Source organism: Xiphophorus maculatus, chromosome 21, assembly GCF_002775205.1.
Source record: "Xiphophorus maculatus strain JP 163 A chromosome 21, X_maculatus-5.0-male, whole genome shotgun sequence".
Taxonomy (NCBI): Eukaryota; Metazoa; Chordata; class Actinopteri; order Cyprinodontiformes; family Poeciliidae; genus Xiphophorus; species Xiphophorus maculatus.
Window position 1 is genome coordinate 439,215 of NC_036463.1, and position 18,683 is coordinate 457,897.

Genomic DNA, 18,683 nt, shown 5'->3' on the forward strand with positions numbered 1-18,683 from the left:
AAGGGCAACTCAACACCACACCCCTTCAAGTCTCACTTTCATTGCCCACATGAGTGTTGACGTCCCCCAGCAGAACAAGGGAGCTCCCAGGAGGGACAATCTCCAGGACGGGTAATCTGAACTGCTGTTTAGCGCATATGCATAACAACAGTCAGAACCTGTCCCCTCACTCGTACACGGAGGAAGCCTATCCTCTCGCTCACTGGGGTGAACCCCAACATACATGCACCAAGATCGGGGGCGACAAGTATGCCCACTCCTGCCCGGCGCCTCTCACATGGGCAACTCCAGAGTGAAAGAGTGTCCATCCCCTCTCATGGAGACTGGTTCCAGAACCAGAACCATGTGTTGAGGTGAGACCGACTATTTTTAACTGGAGCCTCACAACCTCACACACTAGCTCAGGCTTCTTCCATACCAGAAAGGTGACATTTCCACTATTAATTTTCACTGTAACTCACTTCCTGTTCATTTAAAGTTTGTAGCCAGTTTCAGTTTGTTCAAAAAGCAAACCCTGGATATATCAAAAACAGAACTGTATTCATATTTAATATTGTTTTCATTGTCATGTTTTGATATTGTATTGCTTTATCTGTATGATTTTGTATATGTAGTAAACATGTTGTACTACTTTTACTTTTTGACTATTATTTCACTTAAAAAGTTTTTTAGATGTACTGTTTAAAAAGCCCATCTAGGTACAAGTACTGCAAATTAGCTTACGCCATAAGCACCATGATACAAGCATGAGACTGCTGGTTTTTTCTCCAGTTTGTCTACGTTACCGTGCATCTACCCCATTAAATAAAATTAATATAAAAAAGAATAAAGTGGTCCTACCTTCAACACTGGCTTCAAAAAACAGGCTGAATCCAGCTGCATTTCCACTGTTGTCACTCACAAATTTGACATAAGCAAAACTGTCTGATGTATCAACTGAAGCTGGAATATTGTTTCCACAATGTTGCCCCAGCAGACGTCCTGTGGAAATTACAAACTTGAATCTAAAGAATTCATACTACGGTATTTACATGAGTTCCAAATAGAATTAGATTTTTGTCCTCACCTGAAGCATTGTATTCTCTTATCTCCACATAGTCAGCAGCACATCCTGCACTGTCCTGCAGGCTCAGGTTCTTGTAGCTCAAGGTAAGGTAGTGTCCAGTGGGCCCTTCTAGGTACCATTCACAGTTGGAGTTTTCAGGATAGTTAGAACCAGGGAAGCCTGGACTATGAATTTCCCCTCTCTGACCAATGTAGGTGCCTCCACATGATGCTGGATTTAGAGATGGGAAATGCAAAATGAAAGTGAGATCTGAAGTGTTGCTTAATTTTGTATAAAAATCATTATATCTTCTTTAGATCAATGCATATCTGGTTTGGATTTTAAAATAATGGACATTTTCCATCCTATCATCCCAACCTTGATCTAGTATCCCTTACATGATAAAGACAGGTTTGTAAGTAGTCTAAAATAGCTAGCTACTTGTCCACCACTTGCAAACTACAATCAGCTGCTCAGAATCTAATAGGCCTACCTTGATTGACAGTGAAAAGCTGTGGACATTCCTATGTAATTCCTATAATAGAGCCTAAATATAAAAACAGAAGGGATTTGAAGCACATGTGTTTACATATTCATCAGCAATGTCTACATAATATAATCCCTTTGAGTGTCATTTAATGCTGAAATTGCATTTAATTGGGCAGGAAATGGGTCTTAGTCACTTTTTGGTAAAAAAAAACATAGTTTTGGCATTTTTGAGGCCATTGGGGGCAGTTTTTTAATGTGACATATTGAATTCAACTATATCCGTAAAATATTATCCCTTTGAGTGAAACAAAGTCATAATTTGTCTAAAAGATCTAAACGATAGAGGAAGTCATTCAAAACCACTAGATGAGACACTCAGTCAGGCTGAATGTGCTCCTGCAGAGCTGCTCTCATTTGCCCCATCAATTTGTGTCAGACCATCACTGTTTGGCCCACCTGGTTTGCTTCTGCTGTTGGAACCTGCAGCAGCCTTACTGGCAGTTCTCGCAAGGCGAGTATCAGTTTGGAGAGGCATAGGAATGTTTTTTAAAATTACTATATTATAATATGGAACATTTTTGGGGAAATACTAATATGAAAAGGCAGCGAGAAACAGGAGTAAAATACGGTAGTTTCTAAACTAAGCGAGAAACTTGACCCACTTAGTTTGGTTCTCACTTTAGTAAAACGTGCCCTCTTAGACTTTAAATTTTCTGCTTCAAGAGATAATAAAAACACAAGATACTGTCCATACTCACTTTCATACTGCAAGAGTTTCATGGTATTGAAATAAAGTGAAACACTTAAAAAATATATATAATAAAGTCTACAATTGATATAAGTGCTATAAAGATGGAGGTTTGACAGAGAGAGACAATGGCATGAGAGAGTTCTGTAAAATTAAGATGATCTGTATATTGGGCATGAATTCTGCCAACCTTGTAAAACTGCTTTGCTTCAGCACTTTAGAATTTTTACATAATTTTCTACATGTACTTGAAAACAAAATATACTGAAATGAATAAAAAAAACTAATAAAATATATACAGTATTGTATATAATCTATGGAAATGAAATGGAAAAGTCTTGAATATACTTATATATATACGTATATGAGTTCGAGGAAATATACACACATATATATAGGTCATGTCACATGACATAATGCAAGATAAAAGGTAACTAATATTTTTTTTTTCCTCACTGAATCATTTTTGTGTCTGCTGAGTTTTTGTTTGTCCTCTATGTTGAAGTTGTTGAATGCAACACTCATGGTTATTATAACAATTACATTTTGATTGGTGAACATTAGTTTTTCATAACTTATTGTCTAACCTATGGAATATTTTGCTTTGAATCCTCTGTGTGTTACACTACTGTCAGTCCGAAACCTGAGCAACATGGAAGAGCCTTTTGAATGTTGCGTAGATGGTCTAGTGTTTCCACACAGTCGAGAAATTAAGTCTGAATTCAATGATGAGCCATCTCGAAGTTCCAAGTAATCAAAGCTACAGCTGTAGAAAAACACAAAGAAAAAAGCTAAGATAAGATAAGATAAATCTTTATTGTCATTGTCACAAGGACAATGAAATTCAAAAGGTGCCATCAGTCGGTGCATATGCCCAAAAACAAAAAATAACTGTCTCACAATTCACACAAGAATCAACAAACAACTGGCAAAAAAAAAAAAAGTAATAAAAGATTAAATCACATACAAAGATATATACAATGCAGCCTTGTTAGTTTGCCTGGCCCATGTACCAAACACGTACAGCGTTGTTTTATACCTAAACCAGTGATGTGCGGTCAGGGGAGGCAGGTGAGGCAGAGCCATGGAAGAATAATATTATATAATTTATATTGCTATTTTCACCCTGTGGTTTGTACTATAAAGAATTAATTTTTCATTTAGCTTAACCAATTTTGAATATTGTTTCTTCAAAATTGCTAAATTTTCATAATTTTCCATTCAAATGCTCAGAAGCGCAGCTGGTGAAGCAGCAGGAAGCTGAGCCTCATCTTGGATTGCGCAACCTCTTAACTGCACTGGCTGCCATTTGATGAGAGCGTGTTCCTTCTCTGTGTATGTTGCCAATAAAATGGTTAAAAACATTTAATATATAAACTGATTTTCCATAATTTAGCTCATGTACTGTATATATTGTACAGTGTTTTTTGTAACCAACTATGTGTATGTAATGTGATTCATGTGCTGAGGAGTGACTATAAATGGCAGAGAACTAGCCACAGAGTAAATAAGTGAAGTGCAGCAATAGATTTATTGTTTTCTCCTCTCTGTATCACTACATTCCAGTCAACATGGATCACTACATTTCTACATTTAAACAGTTTTCTAAAGTGGATTTTCAATCGGAGCAGGAAATAATAACTAAAGGAAGACCAACACTGGAGCTGAAAGGTACTGTCATGGGAGTCCTCTCTGAAATTTCCCAGCAGCTGAACTTATATGTTCTATTCAAGTACATCTGGTACTCTGGATTGTCTAAATATCAAAACAACTCCAGTGATTTAAACATTTTATTCTTAAATGTCTCAACAGTCTGATTAAGAGTTCCTAATCCCTCCCTCACTCCCTGAACCCGTTCCTCCATCAATCCAATATATCAGATGATTACAGATGATGGACATGCAAACACTAAACCCTGTGTATTAGAGCCATAAACTATGGAAGCATAGTTTACAGCTATATTCCAAGCATATAGCAATGGCCATATTAGAAAGGGAAAGAAAATAGCAAATATACCTGGCTGTGGGTTCAATGTAGAAATCTTCCTCAAAGTCAATTTGGACAGCTTCTCCATTGGGTACGGTTATCACCCATGTACAGTCAATGTTCTGGGGGTAATTCTGTGGATAGTTTGGTGATGTGATGTAGCCAGGTGGGTCATTATCCGTCAGCAATATGGAGCCTCCACATGCTGTGAAAAAATTACTTGGGTCACAACAAAAATAAGAAAATGTATTCCATCTGTTATACACCAAAACCAGGAAACACCAGTTCTATTTTGCCAAAGTATTTTGAGGTAATAATTATTACTCTGGGTCATACCAAGCTAGGAAATTTCAAATATCTAACAAAAGCAAAAATGTTTGACAAAACAAATAAATATTATTCTATGCTTACTTTGATGTCTTTCATGGTATTTTTCAAAGGAAGAAAAATCATTCTGAACTCAAATTGTGTTGGAATGTTTCTCAGCTCTGGTCCTCAGGAACAACTGGCCTGCATGTTATAGATGTGACTCTGTTCCAGATCACCTGATTCAAATGACTGCATGATCTCATGATCTCCTCTGCATGTCATCAGATGCTGCAGAAGCCTGTTAATCACCTATTTATTCCAGTCAGGTGTGTGGCAGAAGAGAAACTCCTAGATGTAACGCTGTTTTCGGGGGCTCTAGTCTGACTGTGGTGTTTATTTAGTAACCAGTTTGTACTTTAATTTGATCAGAACTAGGAACGGCATAGAGTCATGAATTGGGTGAATGAAACAGAAGAGTTAGTTATACTTGTATTTATTTCTAATAATAATGAAAATGATAATGATAATAATTAAACAACAAAAATAAATCAGTTCAAAAGACATAATATAAAAAAATAAAGACACTTCAGAGAAATAACAGGTCTCCTGAGTTGAGTCTAAAGGTGAGAGAAAATTATTATTATTTTTCCTTTAGTGTTCCTGGGAGTTTGGTTCAGTTTCCTGTGTACAGATTGTGGTTCAGTTTCCTACCACCAGGTGGTGTGTGGGTAGCTCGCCATCTCAGTCATCAGGTGTAACATTTAAAGAAAAAAAAAAAACTTGACCTTGATCGAGTAGTGAATTGTTTGAAAAGGTTGATGCAATATTAGCAGTTTGGGAAGTTACCAGCTGCCAACTGGACCACAGCTTGGTGAGCATGACAGCGTGAAGGAAATAACGTTAGCGGTGCTATTGCAAATACGACATCTCATCAGATCCTAGTTAATAGAATAACTCACCGCTGAACATCAAGCTTCATGCAATAGTTGAGTCAGATTTGTAGGCTTCAGGTAGTTTTATGAACAACAGATGCCTACAGCCATAGTGAGCAGCAGCACTGGAAAAACTCAGAAACACCCATGATGATCCCAGAATTTAAAGAGAAGGTGGTTTGGTCCCATGGGTTACATAAAACATGCAGGACAGGGGTTCCTCAGGACTGAGAACCACTGATCTAGACTAAACCCTCTGTCAGTTATAGGGTTTAAGTGTATAAACGACCTGACCTAAAGAAATAAGTTTCAAACTTTAGTCAAGTTGGACATCAAGTTTAAGAAACCATGCTCCTCTGATTTCACCATGTTATCATTCATAAAGCTGCTTTTACTATCGACTAAATCCTTTAGTGTGTGTGGGCTGAGTTCAGCTTAATCAAATATCTTCATTCTTCAATTTTCTCATACTGTATCTGTAGACCACTACTGTAAATGACCTTAACTGTAATGAACAGAAGTGGTTGAATAGTGGTAAGTAAAAATTAATGACTGTTTTTTGTCAAATTCTCAACATGCACAACAAACATCAAGTATGTATGTTTAACTGGAGATCTACAATATTTGAAATTGGCATTTTGTTTGAATGACTACCCATTCATGGTAGCACAATGTATTACTAAAAAAAAAAGCCAACATATTCATAGTTATTCTCTTTCTTACTTATCAAAAACAGAACAAGAGATTCTACCTTCATTATGGACTTCAAAAATCAACTTAAAGCCGCTGGCCTCGTTACTTGAATCAGTTACAAAGTGAATATGGAGGTGGTTGTCTGTAGTTTGGAGAATGGAAGGAGGACTGGAACCACAGATACGACCTCCTAGAATTGGAGACGACCCATCTGGACCATTTCTGAGCTGTAGAAACAACAGGGAGTAAATATATATCTGTGACCTCAGTGAGAGTTCATAGAGCTCAGAAATAAAGTAATTAATTAGGTAAGGAAGAAGACACAGCCTACTATCTTAACTAACTTTCTAAAACACTGAATTTTGGGTTTCCATTGTCCGTTAGCCATCATCATTAAAACTTTGAAATATTTCACTATATGAGTAAACAATCTATAACACAGGTGCTTGGCATAAAATTGGAATATCATGAAAAAGGTTGATTTATGTCAGTAATTCCATTCAAAAAGTGAAACCTGTATATTGTATTAATCCAGTGGTGTCCAAAGTCGGTCCTCGAGAACCTCGTGCCCATAGTGGGTCTTGGCGGGCCGGCATCCTGCATGTTTTAGTTCTCTCCCTCTTGGTAGTAACAACCTTTTCAGCATGTCAGTGTTCTTCTAAGGCCTTCTAACGAGCCATCATTTGGTCCAGGTGCGTTAAACCAGGGAGAGAACTAAAACATGCAGGATGGCGGACCTGCAGGACCCACTATGGCAGGGGTGGGCACTCCTGGTCCTCGAGGGCCGGTGTCCTGCAACTTTTAGATGCATCTCTACTTCAACACACCTGAGTCAAATAATGAGGTCGTTAACAGGACTCTGGAGAACTTGACTGCACTTAGGAGGAGATTCAGCTGTTGGATTCAGGTGTGTTGAACCAGGGAGACATCTAAGAGTTGCAGGACACCGGCCCTCGAGGACCAGGAGTGCCCACCCCTGCACTATGGGCACCTTTACACACAGACTGATATATTTCAAATGTTTATTTTTTTGATGATTTTATTGATGAGTAGAACCGGTAACTAATGAAAACCTCAAATTCAGTATCTCAGATAATTAGATTATTACTTAAGACTAATAAAAAAAATAAACTTTTTTTATTTAAAAAATGAATAACATGAAAAGCACAGGTGTCAAACTCCAGCCCTCAAAGGCCACTGTCCTGCAGTATTTAGATGTGCCAAAGGTACAAAACACTGGAATGAAATGGCTTAATGACCTCCTCCTCAGTGTTGTATAAAGTACTGAAATCTCAGAGTCAAGTAAAAGTACAAGTACCTCTCCAAAATACGACTTTGGTAAAAGTCGAAGTCACTGACTGAAATGTTACTTGAGTTAAAGTCTTAAAGTATCTGAAACTTCTTGTACTTAAGTATGGAAATTACTGTAAAAATGGATGTACTCAAGTAATGTAATGAAAAGTACAAGTAAAAAGTAAAACAAGGCAAGTTTGAATGACATTTCTTATATTTTGGTAAACTTGTCAAATAAACTTAAAATAATGTACCCAACCAAGTGCAGGCAAAATGAAACCTGCTAATAAATTGTTCCAGTTTTAAAGAGTAGCACATGTTAATGGTTTGTGGTTTTGAACTTGCATGCCTTTCCTATATTCGTTAAATTTAGTCTAAATTGCTATCGCTATGGCTTCTGTCCCCCATTGAACTAGGGTGACCAGACGTCCTCTTTTTCCCGGACATGTCCTACTTTTCAGACCTAAAAAGATGTCCGGGGGGAATTTAAAAATTGTCCGGGATTTTGGTCAATTGCCTCAAAACACATTACATAGCTTACAGTGCATTGTAGGGCACGGCGCTGCGTGTCACGTAATCCCTGAGCCGCGTCAGTGGGCAGCACTCTTCTCTGTACGTACGTCCCACCCACCCTGTGTAAGGTGTTCTGATTTCCCCAACAATGGGAGAAGCGAAACAGGTGTATCCTATTGGAGGTGATGAACAAGCCCAGGCAAGCAGGCTACGACTTTGTTCGGTAGCCTGCTTGCTACTTGCTAATCAGTAGGTGGGATCAAAACACTTGCGTTTCTCTCTCTCGCTTTTTTGTAACGAGTAACTAAACCACACATTGAAAATGTATCGGAGTAAAAGTACGCAATTAAGTTCGGAAATATAGTGAAGTAAAAGTGAAAGTCATCAAACATTTTCATACTCCAGGAAAGTATGAAGTACTCCAAAATATACTTAAGTAAAGTAGTGAAGTATTTTTACTTCGTTACTATACAACACTGCTCCTCCTTGTGTAGATCAGTTCCTCAGAGCCCCAATGACCTAATTATTCTATTCAGCAGAGGCACATCTAAAAGTTGCAGGGCAGTGGCCCTTGAGGACTGGAGTTTGACACCCTTGATGAAAAGTATGAGCATGAACAGCACTCAGTACTTAGTTGGGGTTCCTGCTGCCCAGCTTACTGCAGCAAAGCAGCGTGACATGAGTCCGATCAGTCTGTGGATCTGTTCAGGTATTCTGAGAGTCCAGGTTGTTGATGGTGGCCTTCAGCTTTTCTGAATTGTTGGGTCTGGTGTATCGTGTCTTTCTCTTCACAATACCTCAGAGATTTTCCATGGAGTTAAGGTCAGGTCAGTTTGCTGGCCAATTAAGATTCACATAGCCACAGTGGTGGTACTTAAGTGCATTTTACTTAAGTAGATTTAATCATGTGTATTTTCGACTTTTACACCACTACATTTTTCAGTAAGTATCTGTACTTTCTACTTCTACTTCAGATTGGGGGCAGGATCTTGTGTGTTTGACCTCACGAAGTAATGGGTCTTCAAAGTGTAGCCCCCACTTCTGAAAGCTAAACTCCGGGCCTGGCAAATTTTGAAAAAATTTCAGAAAGGTGTGTGGAGCAAAGAGACACGCTGAATGTGGGAATGAACTGAGGCGGGGTTGTGATCATGGTGAAAGAAGCACTGTTGTCAACTTATTGACTTGGCTGCTATATTTATCAATTTTTCAGACTCCAGTGAATTAAAAAGAAAGAAAGACAATTATTGGTAAATCTAGCAACTTTTTCTGTGTTGTTGGAAACTTTTATGGTGACAGGGTTCTGCAGCTCGGCTGCAGCCTGTCTGTCCCAAGCAAGCAGCGAGAGAGGTTATTAGCTTTTCTCGATTCCTCAGCACTGCAGTCAGTCTGACAGTCATTTGTTCTACACCATATCTTCACCAATGGTCAGAGCAGCTTACAACATAAAGTTACAACCCTAATTCATCTGTTTAGTTTATCATCATGAAAAAATTTGATTTGGGGTGAATTTCTCTTTAAGTTTACCTGGAGGTAGTCTCCTGAGCTACAGTCGGTGCCGTAGCCCTGAATCTGGAAGGGAGTTTGGAATAACACTGAAACCCGAAATCCTGGTGTAACCATCACATGCCAACTGCAATTTAATCCAGGCAAGTAGTTCTGAGGGTAGTGAGGACTGCTCAGAACACCTCTGTCTACATGCAGCAGGCCACCACAACCTGAAAACACAAAGAAAATCTCCATTGAAATGGATATCATGCTGCAGAGTCACAGCAACATTGTTGTCTAAAAATGTGAGACACTCAAATTTCATGACATGCCAAGTTATGAACATTAAAAATGGGTAAAATACTGGACGCAACGTGGTGATGAAAATGATGTCTGTCTTCAGAGTTCCACATCATTTAGTTTGCATCCAAAGGAGCCAATTAATCAGCACCTCCTAAATGATACTGGTAACTTCCAGTCAAAAAACAAACATGAAGAGCAGTGGAAGCTTCTTCTGATTCAAAAGTTTTAACACCTCAGCCCTATTTAGATATCTAACATGAATTTACATTAAAATACAAATATTTAAACAGTGAACCAGGATCAAAATATTTTATCTTATGCTTGACATAAAAAAATAAATACACTACAAAGGTAGCCCGACATTCTGTTGTCATTACAATAACGAATGAAAAAAAATGTAATATTAAAAAAAAGTAAAGTCAGAATAAAGAAAGTAGAATATGTATTTGCATCTGTGCAGAACCTTTGGAGAAGGAGGCATTAAAGCCTTGGCCACTGACATGGCTGTCAGAAGAGAAGTGAAGGAACATTGAGTCTCCTGTTGAGTGTATGGAGCCTGGAGGATCCCTCCCACACACACTGGCCAGGACAGGGGACAGGCTGTTTGCACCTGTTAATCATAAAGCAAAGCAGTTCATTGCAAACTGATGGGTCTGATGAAATCAAACAGAGGGGGATACATAACCAAAGAAGGGTTAGGACTTTGAACCTTCTATTGGCGCAAATGAAAGTTAAGTATATCCCACAGTAATGCACCAGACTTCAAAACCAAATTCTTCTCTGTTTCACTCAGGTGTTTGCAAACTTTACAATCTAAAGAGGTATTCTTACCCTCAGTCAGAGGGCCCTGTGGCGCAGGAGGTCAGACTGCCCCAGCAGCTACTATACACTTGATTGCCACCATCGATGTGGGTGTGCGTGTGTGTGAATGTCTGTAGTGTGAATCTCTATAAGGTCCTCTGGACTTGATAAACATGCTACACAAGTGTAACAAGTTTAAGCCATTTACTATTCAGTGCAGCTAGAACACCACCCATGCTATCGCAAAAGGCAACTTCTCATTTTGGGTGAACTTCTACCATTTCAAGCTTGTTGTTATTTTTAAAGAGCCAATATTTTATTTATATCCTTTGGTTTTGATATAAAATAAAAACCAACATATGACGTTTCAAAAACGAGGATGGAAACAGCGATTTCTGTAGAATGTTTATATTTATTTAATCAACTGGCCAGTTATAAATAACCATTGTGTGAGTTTAGCCAGCTCCAGACCCCTGATTTAACTAAAGTTAAAAATGTTGGAATCTGGTTGCATTTGATGTTGAATTTGAATCATTTCTATGTTAAAACTGCAGAACTAACGGAGGATGTACAGTGTGGAACCTCTGAAAACTGTCAGGACTCTGGGTTTTGGATTGGGGATTTTGTTTCCTGGGTGTTTCTTTTTCATTTTAGTCTTTCCTTTCAGGGTTATTCTACTTTCATTATTTGAGGTAACTTATTTTGGTTAAATATGTATTATTCTTATTCTCCTTATTTCGGTCCCTCATAGTGTTTCCAGTTGTGTTTATTTCTTAGTTATTTCGTTATCCTAGGTTTAGTTGTTCCTATTTGTCTGAATGATGTTTATCTTTCTTTTGTGATTCTAGTTCTTCTAGTTATTAATTATTTCAGCTTCCCTCGTAGTGTTTCTTGTTTTCTTATCTTGTTACTTTAGGTTTAGTTATTCTTTTATGTTTGAATCTTTGTCCATCTTTCTTTAGTGATTCTAGTTAGGTTATTTCTTTGTTTAGTCCTTCTAGCTGCTCTAGCTCTGTGTACCTAGTTATTATTTTTAAATCAGTCTTCTTTCCGTTTCTTTCATAGCTTCCCCTCATGTCTTTGTCTCTTTCTAGTTTGTCATGTTTTTCATGTTAGAATTATTTCCAACTCTCTTATGTTACTTCCATCACTCTTTTGTGTTCCACTGTATATCTATGTAGTTTTCCTGTGCCACCTTCTCCCCATCCCTCAGTCTGGCTCCTGTTCAGCAGCCCTGATTTTCTCTAGCTCTCAACCTCTCAGTATTTAACCCTCTGATTTTCTCCCACTAGTCGTCAGATCCTCATGTCTCCTCCCCTCAGTCCTCTGTGCATCCTTGTTTCTACCCCATGTCTCCTGGCTGGATATTCTTTGGGTTAATTTTTTGCTGCTACCTTGGATCTTCTATTTTTTTGAAGGTGTTCAGCATTTTTTCATTAAATCGTCTAACTCAGTTGCTGCCTCTGCCTCTCTGCATTTGGGTCCACACTTTAACAACCAACATCATGACAAAAACAAAGTTCATTCATTACAACAGGCTGTTAGTATCTTGAATTATTGTGTTTTGAAACACACTTTATCACTGAAAGTAATGGATATTAACATTATTCACTGGCAATAAATTATATTTAATTATGTTTGTACTTTAGAGGCTTTACTGCAGATTCATTTTACCAAACTTTGATAAAAAGGCTCTACTCTTTCTACTAACGATGGAGAAACTCCAGGCACTTCCTGCATTGGGTTGTTCTCAACATGCATCTAGATATGTGCTGACCTAAATCATAATAGTCCTGTAAAACTTTACATGAAATAGTTATCTTAAAACTGTGACAAAGGTGACACTTTGAACTATGTCTTTACAGTATATATTTAACACATTTTCCAATGTTTACCATCTCTGATAATCAGGTTGTCAGAGTAGCAGGGTGGATATCCCTCCATGTCCAGAGACAAGAAATTAAATTCTACGATGGAATCTGGAGCCCGAATGAGCCAGGTACACTCTTGGTTAGGAGGATAGTTTTCAGGCCATCCAGGGGAAAAGAGGAAACCAGGAGAATTTCCAATTAGAAGAAGTCCACCACAAGCCCCTGAGAGACACACACACAAAACATACACATCAAAACTGACCCACCACCACCATATCAATGAAGTTTTCATTAACATAGACATGAGATTACTTCGGTTTCTTCTTTTGTTTTAATAATCAATTTTGACGTCACTTTATAAACAAAATTATAATTGCTGACTTGTCTGATTTGTTTTTCAAGTGAAAAGATGACAAGTCCTGAAAATCACTGATAGGGATGGTCAAGCCTTAGGAGCTGAAGAGATTCACCACTTATTGCTCTATGGAGTCCAGTTTAGGCTTGGTGATCTCAGAGGCATATGATTATAGGCTCTCACATATTTCAGTCAAATACCAACAGATGCCACATGGTTCTGGGACGTTCGTATTTGCACAGACATTACAATTCCCATCCAGGAGTTAATAACTTTCTAAACTTGTCAGTACAGTAGTTACTTAGTGAAAGTCATGAACGTTACACATAGCGTCAGACACTCATTCTTCAAAGCTCCTGTCTCCTACAAATACAAAAATTTGTAGAAGCAGTTACAGATCTAGTCACATGGGGAAAGCGAACAAGATGGCAGCTGGCTAAGAGCTCTCTGTTCTGACAATAGATGATTATATTGTGGTTAGGGGCTCTTATTTGGTATCGTTTTCCATAAGTGAGGTAGCAGTATAGGCTTGTGGATGATTTTTTCTGAAAAAAAAAAGTAATTTAAAGAAACACTCAAAGAGCACAAGACACGTAGAACCCCAGCAACCCTCCACGTGAGGAAGAACAGAGAGACACCTCCTCCTCCAAATCTGATAAATTTGTTCTCTGAAGTGGTTAAAATGAGTAACATTTTACAATATATAGCTGTGGATATCTCCACAATAAAGCAGACGACGTCAGAATTGAATACAGCAGTGGCTGCAAGGCTGGGGGCGCGGGGGTTGGGGGGCTAGAGGGAGGATGTCCTGCCCCAAGTGGAGAGTTCAAGTATCTCAGGATTTTGTTCAATAATGAGGAAAAAATGGAGCGGGATATCAACAGATGGATTGGCACAGCTTCTGCAGTGAAGTGTGTGCTGTACCGGTCTATTGTGGTGAAGAGAAAGCTGAGTTAAAAAGCAAAGTTCTTGACTTACCAGATGATGTACGTTCCTACCCTCATCTAAGGTCATGAGCTTTGGGTCATGACCGAAAAAACGAGGTCAAAGATACAAGCGGCCGAAATGAGTTTTCTTCGTAGGGTGTCTGGGCTTTCACTTAGAGGTAGGGTGAGAAGCTCTGTTATCTGGGAGGGACTCAGAGTAGAGCCACTGCTCCTTCACATTGAGAGGAGCCAGTTGAGGTGGCTCGGGCATCTGGTTAGGATACTTCCTGGACGCCTCCCTGGTGAGGTGCGCCGTGCACATCCCATGGGAAAGAGACCCCGGGGAAGACCCAGGACATGCTGGAGGGACGATGTTTCTCAGCTGGCCTGGGAATGCCTTGGGAATCCCCAGGAGGAGCTGGAACAAGTGGCTGGGGAGAGGGAAGTCTGGGTCTCCCTTCTTGAACTGCTAGATGGATGGAACTAAGGGCTCCTGGAAAACAACCTGATACCATAATCCCACTTGCAATCAGACAAGTACCGTTCTCCTGGCAACCGCCAAACCCAGACTCGTCCATCAGATTGCCAGATGGAGAAGCAAAAATCATCACTCCAGAGAATGCGCCTCCACTGCTCTATAGTCCAGTGGCAGCGACTTTACACCTCTGACGCATCTGACGCTTTGCATTGCACTTGCAGCTGCTCCACCATGGAAACCCATTCCATGATGCTCTCTGTACACTGTTCTTGAGCTAATCTGAAGGCCACCTGATGTTTGAAGGTCTGTAGTGATTGACTGCAGAAAGTTGGTGACCTCTTCGCACTATGCGCTTCAGCATCGGCTGATCGTCAGTTTCCGTGGCCTACCACTTCTTGGCTGAGTTGCTATCATTCCCAAACACTTCAATTTGTTTTATAATACAGCTGACAGTTGACTGTGGAATATTTAGGAGGGAGGAAATTCCACAACTGGATTTGTTGCACAGTTCATCCTATCATAGTTCCACACTGGAATTCACTGTGTGGAACTGTGAATTCCACCCATGGATATACTGGATACACCCATAGTGTATATCCAGCAGTACTGTAGACATTTAAATGTGCCTTATTTAGAGTCTTCAAAACAGGTGATATAAAATAATCATAGTCCAAATGTAACGATGTATAAAACATATACAGTACAGACCAAAAGTTTGGACACACCTTCTAATTCAATGGGTTTTCTTTATTTTCATGACTATTTATAAGGCAAGAAATCCCACTTATTAACCTGACAGGGCACACCTATGAAGAGAAAACCATTTCAGGTGACTACCTCTTGAAGCTCATCAAGAAAATGCAGAGTGTGTTAAAGCAGTAATCACAGCAAAAGGTTGCTACTTTGAAGAAACTAGAATATAAGGGGTATTTTCAGTTGTTTTACACTTTTTTGTTTAGTACATATTTCCACATCTGTTATTCATAGTTTTGATGCCTTCAGTGTGAATCTACAATGTCAATAGTCATGAAAATAAAGGAAACTCATTGAATTAAAAAGTGTGTCCAAACTTTTGGTCTGTACTGTACATGTTGACAAAATATGCAGGCACATTCTATAAATTAATTTTAGATTCATTCAAATGAGATGCATAAAAAGTACTTAAAAAATCTTTCAGTAGTAACTGAAAATACTTTTTATTATAGTCAAATACCTGTGTTAAAATTTTATTTATTGTTCTGATGTAATATTCTGATCTTAAATGTCATGATTTAATTAGCTGTTAGCAGGAAATCATCAAAATTTTAACAGTAATAAAACCAAGAAAACATCAGTCTGTGTGGAATTAGTCTATTTAGTGTGTTTCACTCAGTGATGGAGTCATTGTAATAAGTGAACTTTTTAATAATATTCTCATTTTTGAAAGAGAATATTATTCTATATCTGTGAATCTTCAATCTATTTATGATACCTGCCTAATACTTTCTGGTTACAGGGAGGGCCGATGCCACTCTGCAGAAGTTACTAGGTAAGAATACACCCTGGACAGATTTCCAGTCCATAATTCAATCAATTAACAATTAATTAGCTATTGAATTGACTAACTTTATAATAAAAATGCAATTTATTAAACAAACCAAACGGGGAGTCATCGTTCTGTCTTACCTGGTGTAATAGTAGGTGGTGGTCCAGAGCCTTTCACAGCTGTCCAGTCCACAAGGAAGCCTCGTCCTCCCACTACTGAATCTGATTTGAAGTGCAAGGTGACAGTGCTTCCTGAACTTCTAAGTGGAGTTGGTAAATTCAGACCACAGAACGTTCCAAGAGGGTAGGAATAAACATCTGGGCCATCATATATCTGGAGAGAAATAAAGATTTTTGACACCCAAAGTCATTATTGGGCCCGAGTTGGGTTAAACTTAACCACCTAATTATAAGCAGTCAAACATGCAACATTTATATGGTAATATCTAAATTCTTGTCAGATACCAGAGGTTAGTTTATTTCCAGAATTTATTTTGAAATCATAATCTAAATATACAAGAAACTTCCAACCAGTTGTTCTAATATATAGCACAAGTCGCATGCTGTCTATGTCCTAAAGATATTAACCAATCATTTTAATGGAATATAATCTGATAAGATCATAAAAAAACATGAGATAATATAGCCGACATAGTCCTACTTTCAATTGGTCATAGTAGCAGTTATAGAGGTCCTCTATGTCCATGTCCAAGAAGCTGATCTGAATGTAGCTATCTCCTCCCACTGTTATGGTCCATCTGTAATTGGCATTGTTGGGATATGTCCTGGGAAACAGTGGGGATGAAATTTGACCCGATTCTCCCACCAAATCAACCCCGTACACTGAGGAACACAGACAAACTTGAAGGTTAGCTTGGCAGTCCATCCCAAGTTTGGTTTATCATTGCAATTTATTGATGAGAAAAATTAGGTTTTCATAAAAACTGCGTTTGTGTTTTTAACATTCTAGATATAGTTTTGGAGTATTAGAGAATGTTGTTTTGTTAGCTAGGTTTTTCACATAGGTTTTTCCTGCTTTCAGGAAAAACACTCCATAGGTAGGTAGGTAATGTCATTTGATTTATGCAGCACTTTTCAGCAACAAGGCAAATCAAAATGCTGTACATGAGTTAGAGGAAATACAAACAAAATGACAAAAGAAAAGCAGAAGAAAAACAAAAAGTACTCCACAATTTGTAAGCTAATAGGAGTTTGTCTGGATAAGCTAATAGAAAATAAAAGTAAAAGTATAAAAAGTTTAATGCTAAATGTTGATCTAAAGCAATGAGTAGTTTCTCTATATATCCAAGTTTGTTCTAATTTCTGCTATGGGTTGAAGTATAAAACTAGATGTTCTTGTTCTGGGTTGCTAAGCAGATAAATATAAGTACTCCATAATTTATAAGCTAAATGTTGGCTGTCCATGTTTGATTCTATGAAGTAGATGGTCCTAAATGTTGATCTAAGTTAATAAGTTTGTTCTAATTCCTGCCCTGGGTTGAGTGAAGTATGTAAACTAAATGTTCCTGTTCTGGGTTCCTGGATAAGAATAAGTTCTCCACAATTTATAAACTAGAGGGAGATTTTCTGAACTAGCTAAATATTGGTCTAAGTAATGAGTACTCCACAATTTCTAAAAGTAACAATAAAGTAGACAGACAGACAGACAGGGCAAAGAAGTGACACATCAGAAAAATATTAGCACATCTAGCAACATCCAAAGCTACATGTAGCGACATGAGCCAGCAAAGACAGTGAAGCCAGGGTGTGTTTATATGTATGGTCAAGATGTGTGTCCAGATTAATCCATGTCTCAGTACAGCCCGTTCTCCCAAAACAGTCTCTGATAAAAGGTGATATTATCGAAGAGCAAGTCCTTGGAGAGTTCAGCCATACAATTCCACTGGTTTCCCACACACTGCGTGGAATCTTCTGAGACAACTGCTTGTGATTTGCCAATAGATTGGAAACCGATCCCCCGTTTGAGAAAGGGAAAGACTTTGTGAAAGTATAATTGCTGTAAATAAAAGAGAAACACTCAACTTGCAGGCATGTTGAGTGTGGTTTCTGTGAAAATCTGCAATGTTTACCATCAACAAAGGTTTCATTTAAACTGGACATGAGGTTGGCTATAGAGCCTGTGATCTATCTCCTGCATTATTCCAGACTTTGGGTCTTGGAAAAGCATCCTGCTCTCTAAACGTTCTGGTTACGGCTTTGGTTCCCCACTGACAACAATGATCCAGAATTTCTGATTCAGCATGTCAGCAATGATGAACCCCGGCAACGGTAACAGAGGTTCAGTTCCTTCAGATAAGAGACGTACTTTGAGAGAAATTGTGACTGCCAATTGGTTAGTTACTGATAAACCTTATAAAATGATTGACAAATGGGTCATGTCCATTGGCTTGTGGCCAAGCACTGAGTCAGGGTGCATGATCCAGACAGTGCAAAGTGGATGGTCAAAAATACCCTTGTTTCAGTGAATAATTGTACTCAATTCAAAGGTTTAAAGTTTTTCCAACACTTTCAGTGTTTAGTTTTTTAATGAATTAAAAAATTAAAAACCTTAAACATGCTGGGGTTTAGCTGCAAATATTTTCTCACATAACATGAAAACATCTAAATATTGACATCGACTGATTTTTTTGTCATTCAATTGTACATTTAAATATGTACATATTGAAAGAAATGTCGTTCCAAGATTCCAATAATAATAGACAAATAAGCAATGATAAAAGTATCAAAATACATATATACAATAAAAGATTAAATTAGTACGTGATTAATAGCCTTATGGCATGAGGGATGAAGCTGTTGTGAAATCTGGTTGCTCTGCAGTTGTAGCTGCTGAACATTTTCCTAGAGGGCAGCAGGGAGAACAAACCATGGTGAGGGTGGAAGGGGATCCTTCATCATTTAACACATTGCA

The 18,683-nt window shown here is 38.4% G+C and overlaps 1 protein-coding gene across 2 annotated transcripts in view; it reads right to left on the reverse strand.

Annotated features, from left to right (window-relative positions):
* Positions 1 to 18,683, reverse strand: part of cubn (cubilin) — a 180,556-nt gene that overhangs the window by 114,817 nt on the left and 47,056 nt on the right. For both annotated transcript variants that reach the window (XM_023326227.1, XM_023326226.1), the window contains exons 38-47: positions 16,413 to 16,594; positions 15,893 to 16,085; positions 12,493 to 12,690; positions 10,260 to 10,406; positions 9,533 to 9,723; positions 6,261 to 6,429; positions 4,299 to 4,473; positions 2,870 to 3,048; positions 1,067 to 1,276; positions 841 to 981 (exon numbers count right to left, since the gene is read on the reverse strand). In XM_023326227.1, the coding sequence (XP_023181995.1) occupies positions 841 to 981; positions 1,067 to 1,276; positions 2,870 to 3,048; positions 4,299 to 4,473; positions 6,261 to 6,429; positions 9,533 to 9,723; positions 10,260 to 10,406; positions 12,493 to 12,690; positions 15,893 to 16,085; positions 16,413 to 16,594 (1,785 nt within the window). The remainder of the gene's footprint in view (positions 1 to 840; positions 982 to 1,066; positions 1,277 to 2,869; positions 3,049 to 4,298; positions 4,474 to 6,260; positions 6,430 to 9,532; positions 9,724 to 10,259; positions 10,407 to 12,492; positions 12,691 to 15,892; positions 16,086 to 16,412; positions 16,595 to 18,683) is intronic.